General features: G+C 42.5%; 2 protein-coding genes across 3 annotated transcripts in view; one reads left to right on the top strand and one right to left on the bottom strand.

The window, feature by feature from the left end:
• Positions 1 to 76: 76 nt before the first annotated feature.
• On the top strand, positions 77 to 10,654 carry lipcb (lipase, hepatic b). 2 transcript variants are annotated; one of them, XM_039664177.2, is made up of 9 exons: positions 77 to 424; positions 577 to 761; positions 3,947 to 4,126; positions 4,746 to 4,863; positions 7,100 to 7,333; positions 7,907 to 8,152; positions 8,248 to 8,362; positions 8,528 to 8,746; positions 9,334 to 10,654. In XM_039664177.2, exons 1-9 carry the CDS (start codon positions 352 to 354, stop codon positions 9,437 to 9,439), a joined length of 1,476 nt encoding a protein of 491 aa, XP_039520111.2. In that variant the 5' UTR covers positions 77 to 351; the 3' UTR covers positions 9,440 to 10,654. The 2 variants fall into 2 exon arrangements, with proteins under 2 accessions (XP_039520111.2, XP_039520112.2); XM_039664178.2 differs by having other exon boundaries at positions 289 to 424; positions 521 to 761.
• The window catches only part of adam10b (ADAM metallopeptidase domain 10b), a 14,982-nt gene continuing 4,886 nt past the window's right edge, over positions 9,449 to 19,544 (bottom strand). Inside the window, exons 8-16 of the mRNA XM_039664175.2 lie at positions 18,148 to 18,331; positions 17,907 to 18,070; positions 17,140 to 17,323; positions 16,903 to 17,053; positions 14,483 to 14,666; positions 14,273 to 14,381; positions 13,254 to 13,474; positions 13,004 to 13,130; positions 9,449 to 11,746 (exon numbers count right to left, since the gene is read on the bottom strand). Of these exons, the coding sequence (XP_039520109.2) occupies positions 11,526 to 11,746; positions 13,004 to 13,130; positions 13,254 to 13,474; positions 14,273 to 14,381; positions 14,483 to 14,666; positions 16,903 to 17,053; positions 17,140 to 17,323; positions 17,907 to 18,070; positions 18,148 to 18,331 (1,545 nt within the window). The 3' untranslated portion in view covers positions 9,449 to 11,525. The remainder of the gene's footprint in view (positions 11,747 to 13,003; positions 13,131 to 13,253; positions 13,475 to 14,272; positions 14,382 to 14,482; positions 14,667 to 16,902; positions 17,054 to 17,139; positions 17,324 to 17,906; positions 18,071 to 18,147; positions 18,332 to 19,544) is intronic.

Below are 19,544 nucleotides of genomic sequence, written 5' to 3'. Positions count from 1 at the left end.
CCATGAACCATTAACCCCGTCCTCCCCTTCCTCCAATAGAGGCAGAACTGCAGCCAATCAGAGCAGAGAAGGGTTCCCCATGAGTCACTCAGGCCCCGCCCACCATCTCCCACACACACACTCTCCCTAACCGTCTCTCACTCTCTCACACACACACTCTCTCTCTCTAACCGTCTCTCACTCTCTCACACTCTCTCTCTATCCGTCTCTCTCACACACTCTCTCTCTCTCTCTATCCGTCTCTCACACACACACTCTCTCTCTATCCGTCTCTCACACACACACTCTCTCGCTCTTACACACACTCTCTACCTTGAGCACTTCTCCAGACTCCCGCAGAAGCTGCTGATCATGCGAGTGCTGAGCGCTCTGCTGGCCGTGTGTGTTTTGGCCGGGTGTGTGAGAGGAGACTCCAACATCACAGGTAAGGAGATCTGGAGTCCTGAGCCACAGACCGGCACACGCGGCTCTTATTTTAGTCTGACACACTGAACTTCAGGCTGTAATTGCATGTTCTCAGAGAGGCTGTTTGAAGGCCTGCCATGGAAGAGTTTCCACATCTGGCTCTATTTCCAGAGTCTCCAGGACAGACTCCAGGACTGACTCCAGGACAGACGCGGCTGAAGTCCAGCTTCCATCTGTATGCCGAGGGCTCGGTGTTCGAGGAGACCTGCGCCCTGGTCCCGTTCCGTCCCGAAAGCCTCCAGAGGTGCGGATACAACGCAAGCCTTCCTCTGGTGCTGATCATCCACGGCTGGACGGTACGCCTCAACACACACACACACACACACACACACACACACACACACATCATCGGACAGGTCGACGCTTCGCACACAGAACAATCCAGTCCCAGCGACCCTCGCACGGCTTACAGTTACATTCATACAATGTTCATTCACAGTTAAAGACCCGAGACAGTTCGGCTATATGAGTAACACACTTCAGTTCAAGCAATCCTTGAGTTTAGTTATGCCTTAACTTTAGTTGAGTTTAGTTATGGCGTAACTTTAGTTGAGTTTAGTTATGGCGTAACTTTAGTTGAGTTTAGTTATGCCTTAACTTTAGTTGAGTTTAGTTATGGCGTAACTTTAGTTGAGTTTAGTTATGGCGTAACTTTAGTTGAGTTTAGTTATGCCTTAACTTTAGTTGAGTTTAGTTATGTCGTAACTTTAGTTGAGTTTAGTTATGTCGTAACTTGAGTTTAGTTATGTCGTAACTTTAGTTGAGTTTAGTTATGCCTTAACTTTAGTTGAGTTTAGTTATGTCGTAACTTTAGTTGAGTTTAGTTATGCCTTAACTTTAGTTGAGTTTAGTTATGTCGTAACTTTAGTTGAGTTTAGTTATGCCTTAACTTTAGTTGAGTTTAGTTATGCCGTAACTTTAGTTGAGTTTAGTTATGCCGTAACTTTAGTTGAGTTTAGTTATGCCGTAACTTTAGTTGAGTTTAGTTATGGCGTAACTTTAGTTGAGTTTAGTTATGGCGTAACTTTAGTTGAGTTTAGTTATGTCGTAACTTTAGTTGAGTTTAGTTATGCCTTAACTTTAGTTGAGTTTAGTTATGCCGTAACTTTAGTTGAGTTTAGTTATGGCGTAACTTTAGTTGAGTTTAGTTATGCCTTAACTTTAGTTGAGTTTAGTTATGGCGTAACTTTAGTTGAGTTTAGTTATGTCGTAACTTTAGTTGAGTTTAGTTATGCCTTAACTTTAGTTGAGTTTAGTTATGGCGTAACTTTAGTTGAGTTTAGTTATGTCGTAACTTTAGTTGAGTTTAGTTATGCCTTAACTTTAGTTGAGTTTAGTTATGGCGTAACTTTAGTTGAGTTTAGTTATGCCTTAACTTTAGTTGAGTTTAGTTATGCCGTAACTTTAGTTGAGTTTAGTTATGCCGTAACTTTAGTTGAGTTTAGTTATGCCTTAACTTTAGTTGAGTTTAGTTATGTCGTAACTTTAGTTGAGTTTAGTTATGCCTTAACTTTAGTTGAGTTTAGTTATGCCGTAACTTTAGTTGAGTTTAGTTATGCCGTAACTTTAGTTGAGTTTAGTTATGGCGTAACTTTAGTTGAGTTTAGTTATGTCGTAACTTTAGTTGAGTTTAGTTATGCCTTAACTTTAGTTGAGTTTAGTTATGCCGTAACTTTAGTTGAGTTTAGTTTTGCCGTAACTTTAGTTGAGTTTAGTTATGCCGTAACTTTAGTTGAGTTTAGTTATGTCGTAACTTTAGTTGAGTTTAGTTATGTCGTAACTTTAGTTGAGTTTAGTTATGTCGTAACTTTAGTTGAGTTTAGTTATGTCGTAACTTTAGTTGAGTTTAGTTATGTCGTAACTTTAGTTGAGTTTAGTTATGCCTTAACTTTAGTTGAGTTTAGTTATGCCTTAACTTTAGTTGAGTTTAGTTATGCCTTAACTTTAGTTGAGTTTAGTTATGCCGTAACTTTAGTTGAGTTTAGTTATGGCGTAACTTTAGTTGAGTTTAGTTATGCCGTAACTTTAGTTGAGTTTAGTTATGCCGTAACTTTAGTTGAGTTTAGTTATGTCGTAACTGTAGTTGAGTTTAGTTATGGCGTAACTTTAGTTGAGTTTAGTTATGTCGTAACTTTAGTTGCGTTTAGTTATGGCGTAACTTTAGTTGAGTTTAGTTATGTCGTAACTTTAGTTGAGTTTAGTTATGTCGTAACTTTAGTTGAGTTTAGATATGTCGTAACTTTAGATGAGTTTAGTTATGTCGTAACTTTAGTTGAGTTTAGATATGTCGTAACTTTAGTTGAGTTTAGTTATGTCGTAACTTTAGTTGAGTTTAGTTATGTCGTAACTTTATTTGAGTTTAATTATGTCGTAACTTTAGTTGAGTTTAGTTATGGCGTAACTTTAGTTGAGTTTAGTTATGTCGTAACTTTAGTTGAGTTTAGTTATGTCGTAACTTTAGTTGAGTTTAGTTATGTCGTAACTTTAGGTGAGTTTAGTTATGTCGTAACTTTAGTTGAGTTTAGTTATGACGTAACTTTAGTTGAGTTTAGTTATGGCGTAACTTTAGTTGAGTTTAGTTATGTCGTAACTTTATTTGAGTTTAATTATGTCGTAACTTTAGTTGAGTTTAGTTATGGCGTAACTTTAGTTGAGTTTAGTTATGTCGTAACTTTAGTTGAGTTTAGTTATGCCGTAACTTTAGTTGAGTTTAGTTATGTCGTAACTTTAGGTGAGTTTAGTTATGCCGTAACTTTAGTTGAGTTTAGTTATGGCGTAACTTTAGTTGAGTTTAGTTATGTCGTAACTTTAGTTGAGTTTAGTTATGGCGTAACTTTAGTTGAGTTTAGTTATGTCGTAACTTTAGTTGAGTTTAGTTATGCCTTAACTTTAGTTGAGTTTAGTTATGTCGTAACTTTAGTTGAGTTTAGTTATGTCGTAACTTTAGTTGAGTTTAGTTATGTCGTAACTTTAGTTGAGTTTAGTTATGACGTAACTTTAGTTGAGTTTAGTTATGGCGTAACTTTAGTTGAGTTTAGTTATGTCGTAACTTTAGTTGAGTTTAGTTATGTCGTAACTTTAGTTGAGTTTAGATATGTCGTAACTTTAGTTGAGTTTAGTTATGTCGTAACTTTAGTTGAGTTTAGTTATTGCATCATGGCTCGGCTCTTCCTCATTTATCCACACTGTTGGTCTCTGTCAGCCCAAACACAGTCTGTCAGCTCTCCTCGTCTATCTTGCTGAGTTCTGCTCCACACACCGCTTTGGATCTGTGGTTTTTCCTACTCTTGGAAACTCTCGTTCTCTTGAATTTGGAGAAGCTCAGGCAGTTTTAAAGCTCAACTCAAGACATTTTTAAACTAGCATTTGCTTGTTGATGTTTACATGGTTTTCCTGGTTCTATGTACTGCTTGTTTTGTAGTTTTAAAGGCGCTCTATAAGATAAGGTCGGTGAGGATTACTGATGTGCTCTTCTGCTCAGATGAACGGACTCATGGAGCAGTGGATCTTCAATCTGGCGTCTGCACTGAAGGTCCGCCTCCAGCAGGTCAACGTGCTCATCAGCGATTGGAGGATTCTGGCCCTTCAGCCGTACCCAATCGCAGCCAAGAACAGCAGACAGGTGGGCCGGGACGTGGCCACGCTGCTCCAATGGCTGGAGGTAATGACCATCTTTAATGGAAAAATTCTGGGAATGAAACCGCATTTAAAATATATAGAAACCTGAACATGCTGGTGGTTCAGTAGTTTCGCCACAGTTAGATAGCGGTGAACGGAAACTATAACAAATGTCAGCTCATGTGAGTGACAGGTTATAGCCCCGCCCACATCATCAGAGAAGAGATGCGGCACGAGGAACTGATTCTGATTCAACATTATTAACACATTCATAGATATTCCTAGCCTGGATGCCAGCCGAACCCCACACACAACACTGTTTGATCGGCAAGTTCGGTCTGGACTCGATCCATTGAGGAGTAATTATGATCGCTTCAGAAATGGTCAGCCCAATCAAATGGCCAGGGCGGGCTTTATAAGATGATGGACAGATGGACAGTTACGCAATCGAAGAGCGCTTGGGTCGGACTGGTTTCCCTCAGAGATGGCCGCCGCTGGAGAACTGAGATGTAGAGACTCCGTCTGTGTAGAAGAAATCAGAGAAACAGAAACAGAGAACTGATTTTTGTATGAAATTATAAAAAGCTTTGTGTGTTTGAGGTTCCATACTGTTTGTGCATCAGTAAGTGTTTGAGTCCTGACGCCACTTCCTCTCTGGACAGAAAGCTGGTAATCTCTCTCTGGATCGAGTCCATCTGATTGGCTACAGCCTGGGAGCGCATGTGGCTGGGTTTGCGGGAAGCCATTTCAGAGGACGCAGGAAAGTGGGACGCATTACTGGTATGAAGAAGGCAAACACACACATCAGACAGAACGGATTATCAGAGTCAGCGGAGTGTAGGACCATCGGTCATGTTAACAGGACGATCTACTAGCGTGATCAGTAGAATGAACAAGAGAAGTTCTCAACGTCACCCAGTCTGAATATGCTCTATATTTACTAACTTAGTTAACTTACCCGGTTTCCTAAAAATGACGGTTCTTAACCCAGATAGCACTAGGCTGTTTGATCTCCTATTTACATCTGGAAGACGTATTTTAAAGAGTGTTTGCTAATCTGCAAGACGTCTATAGGACGTTTCCTGCAGATGTCAAATAGACGTTTAGAAGATGTCTCAAAGATGTAATGATTTAGAATGCATGTTAAACTGACATCTTATAAACGTCTATTTGACATCTGACAGGAAACGTCCTATAGACGTCTTGCAGATGAGCAAACACTCTGTCTTTAAAATACGTCTTCCAGATTTAAATAGGACATCAAATACCCTTGTGCTATCTGGGAAAACTGCTAAATTATGCTAGCAACATGCTAAAGTATACATGGATTTCTCAGCAACATCATCACTGCTTGCGCACGCAACCAGGAGGCAGAAAAAATATGTGTTTCGTTGTTTCGTGTAGAGGCTAGTTGCATAGTGGTGCTGTCTGTAACGTAAATCAGCGTGACGTAACTTATATACGAGCAAATTCGGGCTCTCCAGTAGATGTTGCACTGCTAACATTGGATATTACATTACTAGCCTAACATCTGTATTGTAAAAAGCACTATATAAATAAAGGTGACGTGATCATTCATACATATATCACAGTAACTAAAATCACGTTTTATTGAGTCAGCAGTTATATACTAACATTACAATCAATACGGAAAGCTTCGATACTTCGGGGATGCGCACACACCCTATTATGCTAGTAACATGTTAGCGGTGTGCTAATTCATGGTAGAAACTAGTTAGCAACGTGTTCAATCATGTTAAGACATACTAGCAATGTTAAATCATGCTAGAAACATGCTAATAATGATGTTTAATTATGCTAGCAACATGTTAAAACATGCTAACAATTCATGTTAACCCTAAAAGGGTTTTATATCCTGCCGTATACAGACATGCACGGTTTGAGGAGAGGCAGGGAAAGTGTGGGTCTACGTTATATTCTCTGTTGTGAATATTTACATCTGGTGATTTTGACTTTGTTGTTTAACGGGCAGCATTTACAACACGACCCCCTGTTGTGGGAAATCTACTTACATTCAAATATATTTCACATTTTTACAATATTTGGAGGGAACTTACATGTCTAAAAAGTAGTTGTTAAGCATTAACTTATTACGCTAACATTGATATTTTATTCAATTTAATTTTTACATTTTTTATAATATGTTTGTAGGCCTATCTCAGGGGATACGTCACTCTAAATAAGACTCTCTGGTCTCTAGACTTTCAAACTTTATATTTAATCATTTAGTCATTTAATCAGTTAGCTACATATAAGTCAGTTTTAGGTCAAAAATACATTTTTTAGACAATTTCTGCCAGCACTATCTATGGCAGAAGGAAGAAAGGGTGTCGGGTGTTTCTCCACCTGGGTTTCGTGTCTCCTTCCTGAGGCCGCCCACACACAGTCAAACTATGATACTGTAGGTGTATATATGTACAGCAGACAGAAGGATTGAAGACGATTGTGTACAACAGGTTTTGGTCCTGTTGATCATTTATAGGCCCTAGAAATTTCTGAGAAGTTTAAGTTATGAGGGAATGGCTAACATGTTGTAACAAGCATTGCCAAACAAGCATTCCGTTTCCCCTGAATCTATAGGAGTGACGTATCCTGGGCATACAAGCTTTAAAATAAAATAAGGTTTTTTTTGTCCTTATAAGTGGGAATTTACTACGAAGTACCAATAAATTAATTTTGTAATACTCTTTACAGTCTTGCCCTTCTAGGGTTAAAACATGCTAGCAATGTGTTAAATCATGCTAACAACACGTTAGCAAGCAATGTGCTAAATCATGCTAGAAACTGTTTAGCAATGTTCTAAACCATGTTAGTAACATGCTTAATCATGTTAGCAATGTACTTATTCATGCTAGAAACATGCTTGCAACGATATGTATTCCGTCAAAATGTTCAAATTTCAAGCTTTTAAAACTTCTTCAAACGTTCCAGTCAGGCTTTCTCCAACCAACATCACAGCTGGTCTAAGACGACTGATGTGTGTTGTGTGACGCAGGTCTGGATCCGGCCGGGCCGCACTTCGAAGGTTTGCCGGCGTTCGATAGACTGTCTCCGGACGACGCTCAGTTTGTGGACGCCATCCACACCTTCACCACATCCAGCATCATGCCGGGAGTGGGAATCAAGCAGAGCGTCGCGCACGTGGACTTCTATCCCAACGGAGGATCCTCTCAGCCCGGATGCAAGATGCTCGACATCTACAGTAACGTCTTCCAGTACGGCCTGCAAGGTATACAGTATATGTATATATATCGCTGAACGGACTAGAATAGGTGATGAATCGAACATACAACATAAGGGGCCGTTCGAACTGGACGTGTTCTTGTCCACAGGGGCTTCGAGATATTGCCAATTGGAAGTACACAAGGAATTTGTCTTTGTGACAAAAAATCTAAATTACAATTAATAATTAAAATGAAGTCAAGTGAAGTCATCTTCATTTATATAGAGCTTTTAACATCACAGATGTTCCACAGCAGCTTTACAGAGATGACAGGAGATTACAGTCACAGAGAGAGTTGAGGCTTTACAGCAGATCTAGAATAAAGTTACTGCCCAGATAAAGTTTTGTTTGGTTCACTTCCTAATATATATGAAAATATATACACCCAAACTCAAACACTTCAATGGCCAAATTCATCCATCAAATTCATCTCCATCATGGGACACTCATTCTGTGTGAGCAATCCCAATCGGCATCATGTAGCATACTGAATAAGGCAGTGTTTCACACACTATTTTAAAAGAGCATATTGTACCCTAGACTAGACTGTTATGACAATGACTCATGGTGTTTTTGTAGGTGTTCCCAAGACCATTAAATGTGCCCACGAGCGCGCAGTAAAACTCTTCACCGACTCCTTGATCAACGCCAGCCAGCCCATAATAGGCTACCGTTGCCGTGACTACAGCACCTTCAACAAAGGCCTGTGTCTGGACTGCAAACAGATGCGCTGCAACACGCTAGGCTACGATGTGAGACACGAGCGCGCGGGGAGGAACGCTAAAGGGCTGTACCTGAAAACCGGCCCTGAAGCTCCATATAAAGGTCAGTTAATGAGGCCCAGGTTTGAGTCTAGACGAGCGTCTGGAGGAGACGGTGTTTATATAGAGCCAACACACACTCTCTTCACTCTCCCTCAGTGTTTCACTACCAGATCCGAGTCCAGCTGACGAACCTGATGGAGCCGGTCGAGACCTCGCTGTTGGTGTCGCTCAACGGGACCCGGGGCCTGGCCCGAGACCTTCCCCTCAGCCTGTGAGTTCACAACACTACTGGAGAACCTACATCAGGCTTTTTTAGGAGGAAAAAATCTGTTAAATTTTATTCAGACTTAAAATGAGCAAAAATATTATAATAATATTCATTTATATTCAATGTTGTGTGTGTGTGTCTGAGATCATGAACTCTGGTGTGTTGCAGCTATCAGGAGCGCAACCGTCCAAAGGCCTTCACTTCATTGGCTGCGGTGGCCGCTGATCTGGGTCACCTGACGTCCATCAGACTGGTCTGGAAGGGAGAGCTGGTCTGGTCAAACTGGCTGAGGCGCGTCAGGAACATCATAAGCTGGAACGGACCCGATCAGGACCTGGAACTCAGTGTATGGAGGATCCGGATTAAATCTGGAGAGAGTCAGGAAAAGTGAGTTTCATTGAATTTCAATGTCAATGTCAATGTCAATGTCAATGTCATGTTTATTTGTATAGCACATTTCCAAGGCCTAGGCCTACCAAAGTACTTCACAGTTTCAGAGCAGAATGAGTCCTTATTTTAAAGTGTAACCAAAATATAAATATCTTTTCAATTTGATAAATGTTTTATGTCATTTTGCTTCTCCAGTAAATTTATCTTCGTTTAGGACTGTTTCCCTGTCGGAAATTCTGAGTTGGAAATTCCAATTCCAATTCCTGACTAGGAATTTCCAACTAGAAATTTTCAACTGAATTTCTGACCAAGAGACTCCAACTAGGACATTTCTGGCTTAAATTTTCCAACTCAGAATTTCTGACTCTTTCTTGCTATATATGTCAGAGGTCGCACGCCTCTGGAGAACTAGGGGTTAAGTGTCTTGCTCAGGGACACATCGGTGTCTCACAGTGGACTCGAACCCGGGTCTCTCACACCAAAGGCATGTGTCTGACCCACTGCGCCATCACCACCCCCTATTCAGTGAAAGGACCGAGTGGAGTGTGTGGTGTCTGATCTCTCAGTGTCTGATCTCTGTGCAGGATGTGGTTCTGTGGTGTTTCCGCTAAGGTCACACTTCTGAAGGCCTCAGAGGAGCAGGAGTTCAGACGCTGCAGATCCTCCTCGAGGACGAAGACACAGACATGAAGACTCACAGCCATTCAACCCAGTCTTTTTATTAATGCATTTCAAGTACTCCAAAAAAATTACATCTCTTTGCACAATACGTTTTGAAATGTTACGTAAAAATGTTCAAAGTGAACAAAAATGTAGGTACTGTATAAAACACAGTGAACATTAACAGACAGCAGTATTAATCTTTTTTGTTCCTTCGTTTCTCAGTTTTAGTGTTCGGCCTATTTTCACCTACAACATTTGGACTCGATTAAGACTTTTTTTTTTTTCAGTGCACTTTTCCTCTATGAAATTTCACCAAGACTACGTAAAAATTAAAAGTCAAATACAGGCAAATATTTAGATGTCCTCCAGTCCAGGCCGCCGCAAAACCACAGAAGCGCCGCTCTGTTTCTTCATGGCAGATGGCAGTATGGAAAAGAAGAACCGGATGTGGCTCGGCGGCCGGCCTGGACTCGACAAACTCTTGTCTGGAGGTGAACAAAAGAGAAAAGTATCAAAATGTACCTTCGAATATTAACAGAAATTATTCTCCAGTTACTGTACATAGTTTACACCTGCTGAGATGAGCGTGACGTAATCAAAGTCCTGCGTTCTGTCAGAGAGGATGAAGGGAAGCGTCCTCAAACGCACGCATGACGTTCCCTCGGCGAGCTGCCCTTCACACGCCTGAGACTGGATGAGGATGAGTCTCAGCGGACGCCACTGAAGGACTGTAAACTAAACCTTGTGTTAATAGTACTGTGAGTATCCTCTACAGGGAAACTGCAGCTAAATCCTTAAAACACATTTGCAGGGAATAATCGTGACCGCGGTTCAAATCAACATTTCGTACAATTGCACGTCTGCAGATCTTCTGGATTTGAACATCCCAAAAACACTTTCAGTTCCTTCAGTCATCTGGAATGAGTGGAAGCTTGTTTCTGCCACCGAATAAAATAATAAAAAGACCGAATTGCGAGAAATGCATGCATTGTGAGAAAAAAAAAAATTCAGAATCGCAATTGCAGGAAAAAGGTCATAATTGCAATACAAATGTATGATTGCGAGAAGAAAAGTCAGAGTTCGGAAAAAAAAAAATTATTGTGAGATAAAAGTCATCGTTGTGAGAAGAAAATTCAGAACTGAAAGAAAAATTCAGAATCGCAATTGCAGGAAAAAGATCGTAATTGCAAAACTTTATCTCGGAATTGCGAGAAATTTGCAATTGCTTTTTTAATCTTTTATTCCGTGGCGGAAAAAGGCTTCCATTGAAACGACCATGATCGTAGATCTTCATAGCATATCTTCATGGTTGCACCGCTAACGCACACACACACAAACACACACATTAAAATCAAGTTCTTCATGCACATTCCTCGTTGGGGTGTGTACCGGAAGTGCAGTGGACGTGAGGACGTGATTCTACATGAGCTATATACAAACACACGCGCGCACACACAGAATGAAGAACGTAAACGGTGGGATGACGTCGAGCGGCTGCGCGTGATCCGTCGCGCTGAACCACCGCCTTCGTTTGAGCGTTTTTGAGTCCTGAGTGTTGTCAACAAAACTGCAACTGTAAATCTCTTATCGACAATAGAAGAAATAATCTTCGTATAATACAGCTAATATCGTTTCTCTATACAGCCGTGAGTCTGGAAAAGGGAAGGCGTAATATTTCGGGTCTTACAAAATAAAAGTCCTTTTCCGAGCAGGTGGCGAGGGTTCGGGCCGAAGCTCCACACACTTCCTTAAAAAGATGTTTTTCATATCAAACCACTTTGAGTCTTAAATGTTTTCAAAGCAAAGAAGTGACTACAGGAGACGCTCTATCTACAAATACCCCGGTAAACCTTGGCACGCGAGGGTGAACACAAACAAACAAAAAGGAAAATTACAAAAGAAACTCAGGAGTGAAGCTTCTCCGTGAGGGAATGAAGGACTGAGTTGTGGTTGGTTTTTACTCCAAAGAGAAACTCCAGTCTGCGGAAGCATTACGGGCACCGGACATGTTCCAGTCAAGCGTTCCAGTTTAGTGCGTGAACCCGGATGAAGCCTGGCGGTACTGTGATGATGAGGAGCGGCGGCCCGGTGTGGTTCTTTGGAGTAAAGCCTCTCAGCGCCTCATCTGGCCCATCTGGTAGTTCTCGCGGGGCTGCCGGTGGTGGCGCTGGGGCTGAGGCTGGCGCTGGGCTGGACGGGCGGCCTGCCGCTGGTTCTGGTGCCCGTGAGCGTGCTGGTTCTGGTGCTGGTTCTGGTTCAGGTGCTGATGATGCTGCTGCTGCTGCTGCTGCTGCTGCTGGGCCGCCTGTTGAGCTCGTCGTCTCTTCAGCGTTCCTTCACCACACACACACACACACACGGATGTTACAGCTCACGACACAGAGAGAGAAATATTCCACAGCAACTGAACACACACATCAGGAGCACGACTGTTGACCACTTCCTTATTAACAGAAACTCTCATGAGATTCATAGCTCTGATTGGGATTATAATAATAACAATCATTAATCACATTATATGCCAATAAACATTAAAATATTATTATTATTATTATTATTATGGTAACACTTTGCAATTAGGTTTCATAGGTTAACATTAGTTGAACTAAGATTAATAAATGCTGTAAAGTATTGTTCAATCTCAACATTTATTTACATATTATTAGGAGAAAAAGTATCTGTTGATATTTAATGCTCTGTGAGCTAACATGAACATTTTTATTAACAAAAATTAAGGTTAATAAATGCTGGAAAAATAGTTTGTTCATATATTTAATAATGTAAAGATATGATACCTTACTGTAAAGTGTTGCCTTTATTTTTGCTGTCATTATACTATTATATAATTAAGGCATAAATACTTATCTATAATAAATAATTATTAATCAACTAAAATACTGCAAAGATGCAAATGTGAAAATGCGCCGGTTGGTTCCCAAATCTACATTAAACTCGCGGCACATGCAGAGATCGTTCCTTAAAGGAGAACTCCGGCGCTAACCCTAACCTCCGCTCTAATAACACACTGGCACGACCGTTCTCTCAGATCTGTTTTCATGATAATCGAATGTAAAGAGTTTTATCTCTAAAAACTGTTTAGCGTATAACGCTAGTAATGGGGGCATTTAATAAGAAAATAGCCCCACACTAACACAGTAACATAATGAGGGTCCATACATGCAAACCGAAGCATTGAGAACGGCGTTCGTGGTTCGACTTGTCGTGTCTGTTTTCCAAAGATGGCTCCTGCTGTGTATAAATGAAGTGCACTGTCTTTATAAAGTATCTTCTTATCAAACGGTCTGTACACTTACAGAGTTCTCAATGCTTCGTTTTGAACGTTTTCTAACAGCTGACTGAGGAATATTTCGAGTTATTGCAACCGATCACGGTCCCACGCCTGAGTTCCCTGAGAGCGACCCGACAGGTCCGGACCGACACACCTGTGGCCGTGGAAGACAGTGGATCACCTGAATGATTTGGAGCGGTGTCCCAATACTTGGCAATATAATGTATGTGCGTATGGAGACGTGATAGTGTGTGTGTGTGTGTGTGTGTGTGTGTGAGTGGCCATGCGCTGAGAGCCGTCACCTGGCAGGGGTTTGGGCGGGGGCAGTTTGGGGTTGCTGCTGGGAGTGTGAACACTGCAGATCTTGATGAATCCTGCCATCAGCATAATCAGAGCGATTCCCATCAGTAACACCGCCCACCAGTGAGCCTGCGCACAAAACACACTCGTCAACACACACACCTGCCACTATCCACTCTGCGATGTTCTCGTCCAGCTCGGGGTTGAAGATGACACACACACACACACACACAGAAGGACAGAAACACTTGCCACTATCCACTCTGCGATGTTCTCGTACAGCTCGGGGTTGAAGATGGCCTTCTTCAGGCGGGCCAGGGGACCGTCGGCGTCCACCAGACGGCACTTCATGAACACGTCACAGTAACCCTTGAAGTCGTTGCAGGGCGAGCCGGCCTGAAGGGTCGTGACCTTCTTATTAAAGAAGCGTGCGAGCCGCTCAGAGCCGGTGCTGCTGCAGGTGCTGGGGTTCACTGTCACACACACACACACACACACACACACACACACAGGTCAATCCTGATCAGGCTGCTGGTCTCATGTAATGAATCTCACGTGGATATTAAACAGAACTGCTGTTCTTGATATTTTAGTTTTTTGGTTACACATTATTTGAAATGCCCTTGTTGTACAAATAAAACGGTGCTTTTATTTATGGTTTGGTTTCGAGTTATTCGATTGTAGTTATGTATATATTATATAAGATGATGTCAAATGTGTAACAAGGACGTCACATTACTGTTTGTTAAAAACACCACATGACATTAAAACATGAAATAACCAAGAAGATAATATAAATGGACTTTTAAAATGACTAAACATCAATTTTGATTAAAAAGAAACTGAATGTTCAATTTCGGTTTGTATTTCATTTGACAGAATATTTGCTGACTAAACCAGTAAATGTCTGTTATGAACAGGGGAATAACAACATCTTTAGATTAGCATGATAATTAAGGCCATTTTCGATGGGATTCTGATTGGTCAATTGTAGATATTTTTATACTATCTCGTTTCATACGAAGACAACTGGCGCCATCTTTGGGTTTCATTTAATAATTGCATTATAAAGGCAGTTTATATTCTCTCATGTCTAAATTATTCAGACTTTTCTGCTTTCCTAACTTATTTAAATAACTATAGTGTCCTGCACTCACTAGTAAAAAAAGAAAAATTGTCTGAATAATTTTTGGGTTGACTGTATGCGTGCTGAAAACAAAAATGAATTTGGTTAACACACACATATATATGCTGTAGTGTGTAACACTGACTTTTCTCCATGCAGCAAACGTGGCAGAGCTCGGTCTCGTCGGTGCCGTCCACGCTAGCACAGGTGCACACCTCCAGACCGTACTTCTCACAGATGGAGCCCGAGCAGCCCTACACACACACAGAGAGAGAGAGAGAGAGGCTCAGACGTGCATGCGTGTGTGTGTGTGTGAGTGTGAGTGAGTGTGTGTGTGTGTGTGCGCCTCACTCACCCCGTTGAGGCACACCTGTGTGTCCCCGTGGCAGGCAGTGAAGTTGGCCTTGGGCTCTGATGTGGGACACTGGGCCGAGGCGCCGCTGCACATGCCCTGGTGAGCGCACTCCGACTCCTCTCGACACTTCTCGTTCCGGCTCTTGTAACCGCACTCAGGCGTGCAGCACGGGCCCTGACTCGGGCTGACAGCAGAACACACACACTCATGACCCCTGACCCAGGCTGACAGCAGAACACACACACTCATGACCCCTGACCCAGGCTGACAGCAGAACACACACACTCATGACCCCTGACAGCAGATATCGCACAACTCTCATGACTACGAGAACAGGGACCGTACACCTGAAACCAAAGAAACACTGCTCTCTCCTGATTCGATTCAAGTGGGAAACAATAACCCTAGCCAATCAGATCATGATGCAGGAGTTAAAGAGCATATTGCAGGTAAAAAAAAAATCGAAATTTATAGATAACCTTGTATGAAAATACCATATGAAAAGTTAATGCAGGATTTAAAATGTTTTAAAACAACATAAGGACACTAATTTAGAAGATAAAGTGAGCGTTTCTTGGACTGCTAGTAAAAACGGCTTTTTTTTCAACGTCGCGTCATTTGACGTCATAGCAGGGAGCCGCAGCCTCGGCTCAGTGAGAGCAGGCTGGTGTTCAGTGAGAGCGCTCGTCAGTCAGTGTGCTTTCGTTAGTTTTTGCATTTTAATTTATCATCGTCATGGTAAATATTGTGTTTGTGGAGATTGCAAAAACTCCAGCCTGTCAGGACTTCAAGATCGAGTCCACAAGTTTCCATTACAATAAAAGTGACTGTGCTATATAGCCTATCTTTCGTTCCTGGTGCGGTTTGAGCAGGTGAAGAGACGGGATTTCTCCTCTCGGCTCGGAAAACACGGTCGTGTGTAGCGTTCACTTCAGATCAAATGATTAGCATCCCGGCAATATGATGGAGTTCAACATGGTATGCCGAAGCAAGAATATTGATCGTCGTATACTACCAATGGCATCAAATAGTGTTATATAGGTAACTTAGTCATGTCATGCCCTAAATAGAACTTGTAATTGAAAAACAAAATTGGTTGTTTAAATACTCAAACCTTTAATGTTCTGTTTATGTTATAACCAAGGTGAAAAATATGTATTAAAAATTTACCCGAGTATAGCCTATGCTTTTAGTATAGAAATATACTCAAGTAAAGTTTTTATACATTTAATAGTATATAAATCTACCCTAAACATACTAATGTCTGCTGGCCTGTTATAGGATCATAATAATCTGTACAATATTGTGAGCACAGTGTATATCGTTAGCGAACGTGTATACTATAAGTGAGTCTCTCACCTAAAAGGCACCTGTCCTGTTCTCCACTGGTTCTCCTCACATCACAGCTCAATTTTTCTCTGACCATTCTGTCTGACATTATCCTGGCCTGTCCCTGATCTCTTTAGCATAGCAGGCTCATAACTTTATGGCTTGATCCGTCATACGAGTATTTCCTCAGCGTCCGAAATGTCATTGCGATTCATTGTTTTCCTGTTGTGTGAATCGACCGCTCTCCCGCTCATTGCGTCACGCCCGCCACGCCCATTTTCAGACGCGGAAGTAAAATTTTCTCACAAAAACGACTGCAGAAGCTTCTGTGGCGTGTTTATACGTATATTTTAAAGAAAATCTAGTTCCTACATTGTTTTTCTATGCATTGACTCGTTGGGTCCTCTAACCTGCAATATGCCCTTTAATGTGGGCCAATCAGATCATGATGCAGAAGTTAATGTGGGCTGGGAAAGGAAAAATGGGAAACACTTTACAATTAAGGTCCTCTTGATTAACATTAGTTATTAAACCCTATTCCCAGAGAAGCGCTGAGGCTCACCCTGAGGAACCGCTTTTTCTTCGTGGAAGTTTTGCATTTGGTGAACTATTAAAGTATTAAAGCTCAGTCGAATCAATATTTGGGGACAGTTGTTTAATTATGTCAAGTATTATTTAATTAAGTATCGAGGACTCGCTCTCTCTTGTTCATACTAACGCAGATGTTGGCACTTTCTGTTATTGTTTTGTCCACTGTTGGATTACGAGATAACAAACGGGTACATCTTTAAAACAGTTTAATCTGAAATCAACATCTCTTATCTCCATAATTATTTCTGTGGTGAAATGCTGGATTTCCATGGTCAAATATTTAATATATATTTACTTGCAGGGATTAATTGTTCACCACAAGACTAGTAGTATGCGCTAACAGAGTAAATAGGGTCCATTTTGATTTGACGGGGACTTTAAGAATGAAGATTTGCGCACTGTGACTAGCGTTCTGTCCAGTGTAACGATCACTGAGAGTACCGACACAGAACCACAGTAGAGGGAACGAGGGGAAATGTGACTCGGCCCGGTGTTTGTACCTGCAGACTTTGTTGGGTTTGAGTTTGCACTTCCTGTTGTCGGGTTGATTAGCATCGTAGCAGCAGTCGTCTTTACACTGATCGCTGTATCCACAGTCACACTCCTCGCCCGGCTCCACCAGCCCGTTCCCACAGATCGGCTGCCCGGACTCTGCCACACACACACACACACACACACACACACATCAGCTGCGCTCTGACCTGCAGGACTCGAGTCAGTGGCTCTGATTGGCTCACCCACGAAGCAGCTGCCCCTCTTCTTCTCCAGCACCTGGCTGATGTTCTTGATGCTGCACACGGAGAACTTGTTGTTGTTCAGCTTGTCTCCGGATGTGGCGCGGGCGTACATGATGTAGTTCCCCCGCTCCTTCTTATCCTGGCTCTTGGACTCGCCCGGAGTGCACTCTGACCCGGAGTCATGCTGAGGGCAGAAGAGCATCCGCATCATCACTAGGCCTGCACCATCATGACAAAAATCACAACTGTCGATTACTTCCTTCAATTTGTAATTATCACAACACATGAAATGATGTTTTGAACAGCTTTATACCCGAGGTTCTCAACTCCTTCGCCATGGGGTCCACATTGCTCATCAAGTCCGGCCCACTTTAGGGATTTACACAGTTCAGATGTTCTTTATTGGTTATGGGAACATCATGATGAATAATGAAGAATAACGAACATGATCCTGCATGCTAACCCTTCTCAGCGAACACACCACTGAGCAGTAACGTGATTTATTGGTATTTTACTGATATTTACAGCGTAACAACGTTCATGCTCGTAGTTTCTTTTGTGCTTTATATATAGCGGAGCGATAACGGCGCGTGCCGGATAAGAGTTTGCTACTAGCACAGTATAACGGATGACAGGAAAGACTGAGATTTTAGTTATCAACATTTTACAGTTGTCCACAACACTAAAGTCGTGTACCCGCTGTCTGATCATGAGCCACGTGTCGGTCACGTGTGTGTGTGTGTGTGTGTGTGTGTGCATCCACTCACCGGCGAGCCGAAGTTGTGTCCCACCTCGTGTGCGAAGGTGATGTGTGAGACTTTAGGAGGCACGTGTGAGGCGTAGTTCTGCACGGTGATGATCCCGGTGTTCAGGGACTTCTTCTTCCCGTCCGAATACAGCTTACTCTTCTCACAGATGCCTCCAGAGCTCCCTGAGGACACACACACACACATCAGCACACACACACACACACTCACTCAGGGTTCTCCTGCAGGAGCGCTGGTTTACCGGCGGGAGCCCCGACCCAGGCCAGACCCAGAACCCCGTCGTCGAAGTCCCGGTCCGTGAACACGTAGGCCAGGCAGTAGTCGTCGTGGTTCTGCTCCGAGTTCAGCTCCAGGAACTTCTCCACGCCGATGTTGGCGAAGCGGAACGGGTTCGACCGGTCCCGCTCGTCACTGGTGGTGTTTATCTGAGAACAGCAGCGCAACAAACCAGTCAGAACCAGTCGGACCCGGCTTCGGCTACAGGTTCCCTCCGCTCATTTCCAAACCACTAAATTACAATTTATTTATTGAACAAATCTAGAAATCCAGATGGGCAACGGTTTACTCAAAGGGGTGTGCATAAGACTGACATGACACCTTCATAACCACGACATGACATGTGTCTTGAATATGAAGTAAGATTTATGCATGTTTATGACATTTTGAATGCAAAGATGACATTGTTTGAGACGACACCTTGACATAAACCAACACATCATAACCTGCCAGTGTGTTTGTCATGATAACTGGACATTACTAGACAACACCACCTGTCATAAACATGCATTAACCTTACTGCATATTCAAGACAAGTGTCATGTCCGTCTCATGCACACCCCTTTAAATACAGTGTCACCGAAATGGGTATAATTTTAGGGATTCGGGTCATTTAGACCCACGAGGGAAGGATGAAGGTTAATAACACTGCTTTAACCTGAAATAAACTTACTTTTAAACTATTTTCACTCAGAAATGGCAAGTAAATTTTACAAATATTGTAAGTCGAGCGTCAAAGGAGTCGCGTGTCGAGAGTGTCGTGTCGAGTGTAGAGTGTATCGAGAGGTCGTGTGTCGAGTGCATCGAGAGGTCGAGTGTAGAGTGTATCGAGAGGTCGTGTGTCGAGTGTATCGAGAGGTCGTGTGTAGAGTGCATCGAGAGGTCGTGTGTCGAGTGCATCGAGAGGTCGTGTGTCGAGTGTATCGAGAGGTCGTGTGTCGAGTGCATCGAGAGGTCGTGTGTAGAGTGTATCGAGAGGTCGTGTGTCGAGTGTAGAGTGTATCGAGAGGTCGTGTGTCGAGTGTAGAGTGTATCGAGAGGTCGTGTGTCGAGTGTATCGAGAGGTCGTGTGTCGAGTGTAGAGTGTATCGAGAGGTCGTGTGTCGAGTGTAGAGTGTATCGAGAGGTCGTGTGTCGAGTGTAGAGTGTATCGAGAGGTCGTGTGTCGAGTGTAGAGTGTATCGAGAGGTCGTGTGTCGAGTGTAGAGTGTATCGAGAGGTCGTGTGTCGAGTGTAGAGTGTATCGAGAGGTCGTGTGTCGAGTGTAGAGTGTATCGAGAGGTCGTGTGTCGAGTGTAGAGTGTATCGAGAGGTCGTGTGTCGAGTGTAGAGTGTATCGAGAGGTCGAGTGTAGAGTGTATC

The sequence above is a fragment of the Pimephales promelas genome, chromosome 25, assembly GCF_988280905.1.
Source record: "Pimephales promelas chromosome 25, fPimPro1.hap1.1, whole genome shotgun sequence".
In the NCBI taxonomy this organism is placed as follows: domain Eukaryota; kingdom Metazoa; phylum Chordata; class Actinopteri; order Cypriniformes; family Leuciscidae; genus Pimephales; species Pimephales promelas.
This window is presented reverse-complemented; position numbering and strand designations above follow the sequence as displayed.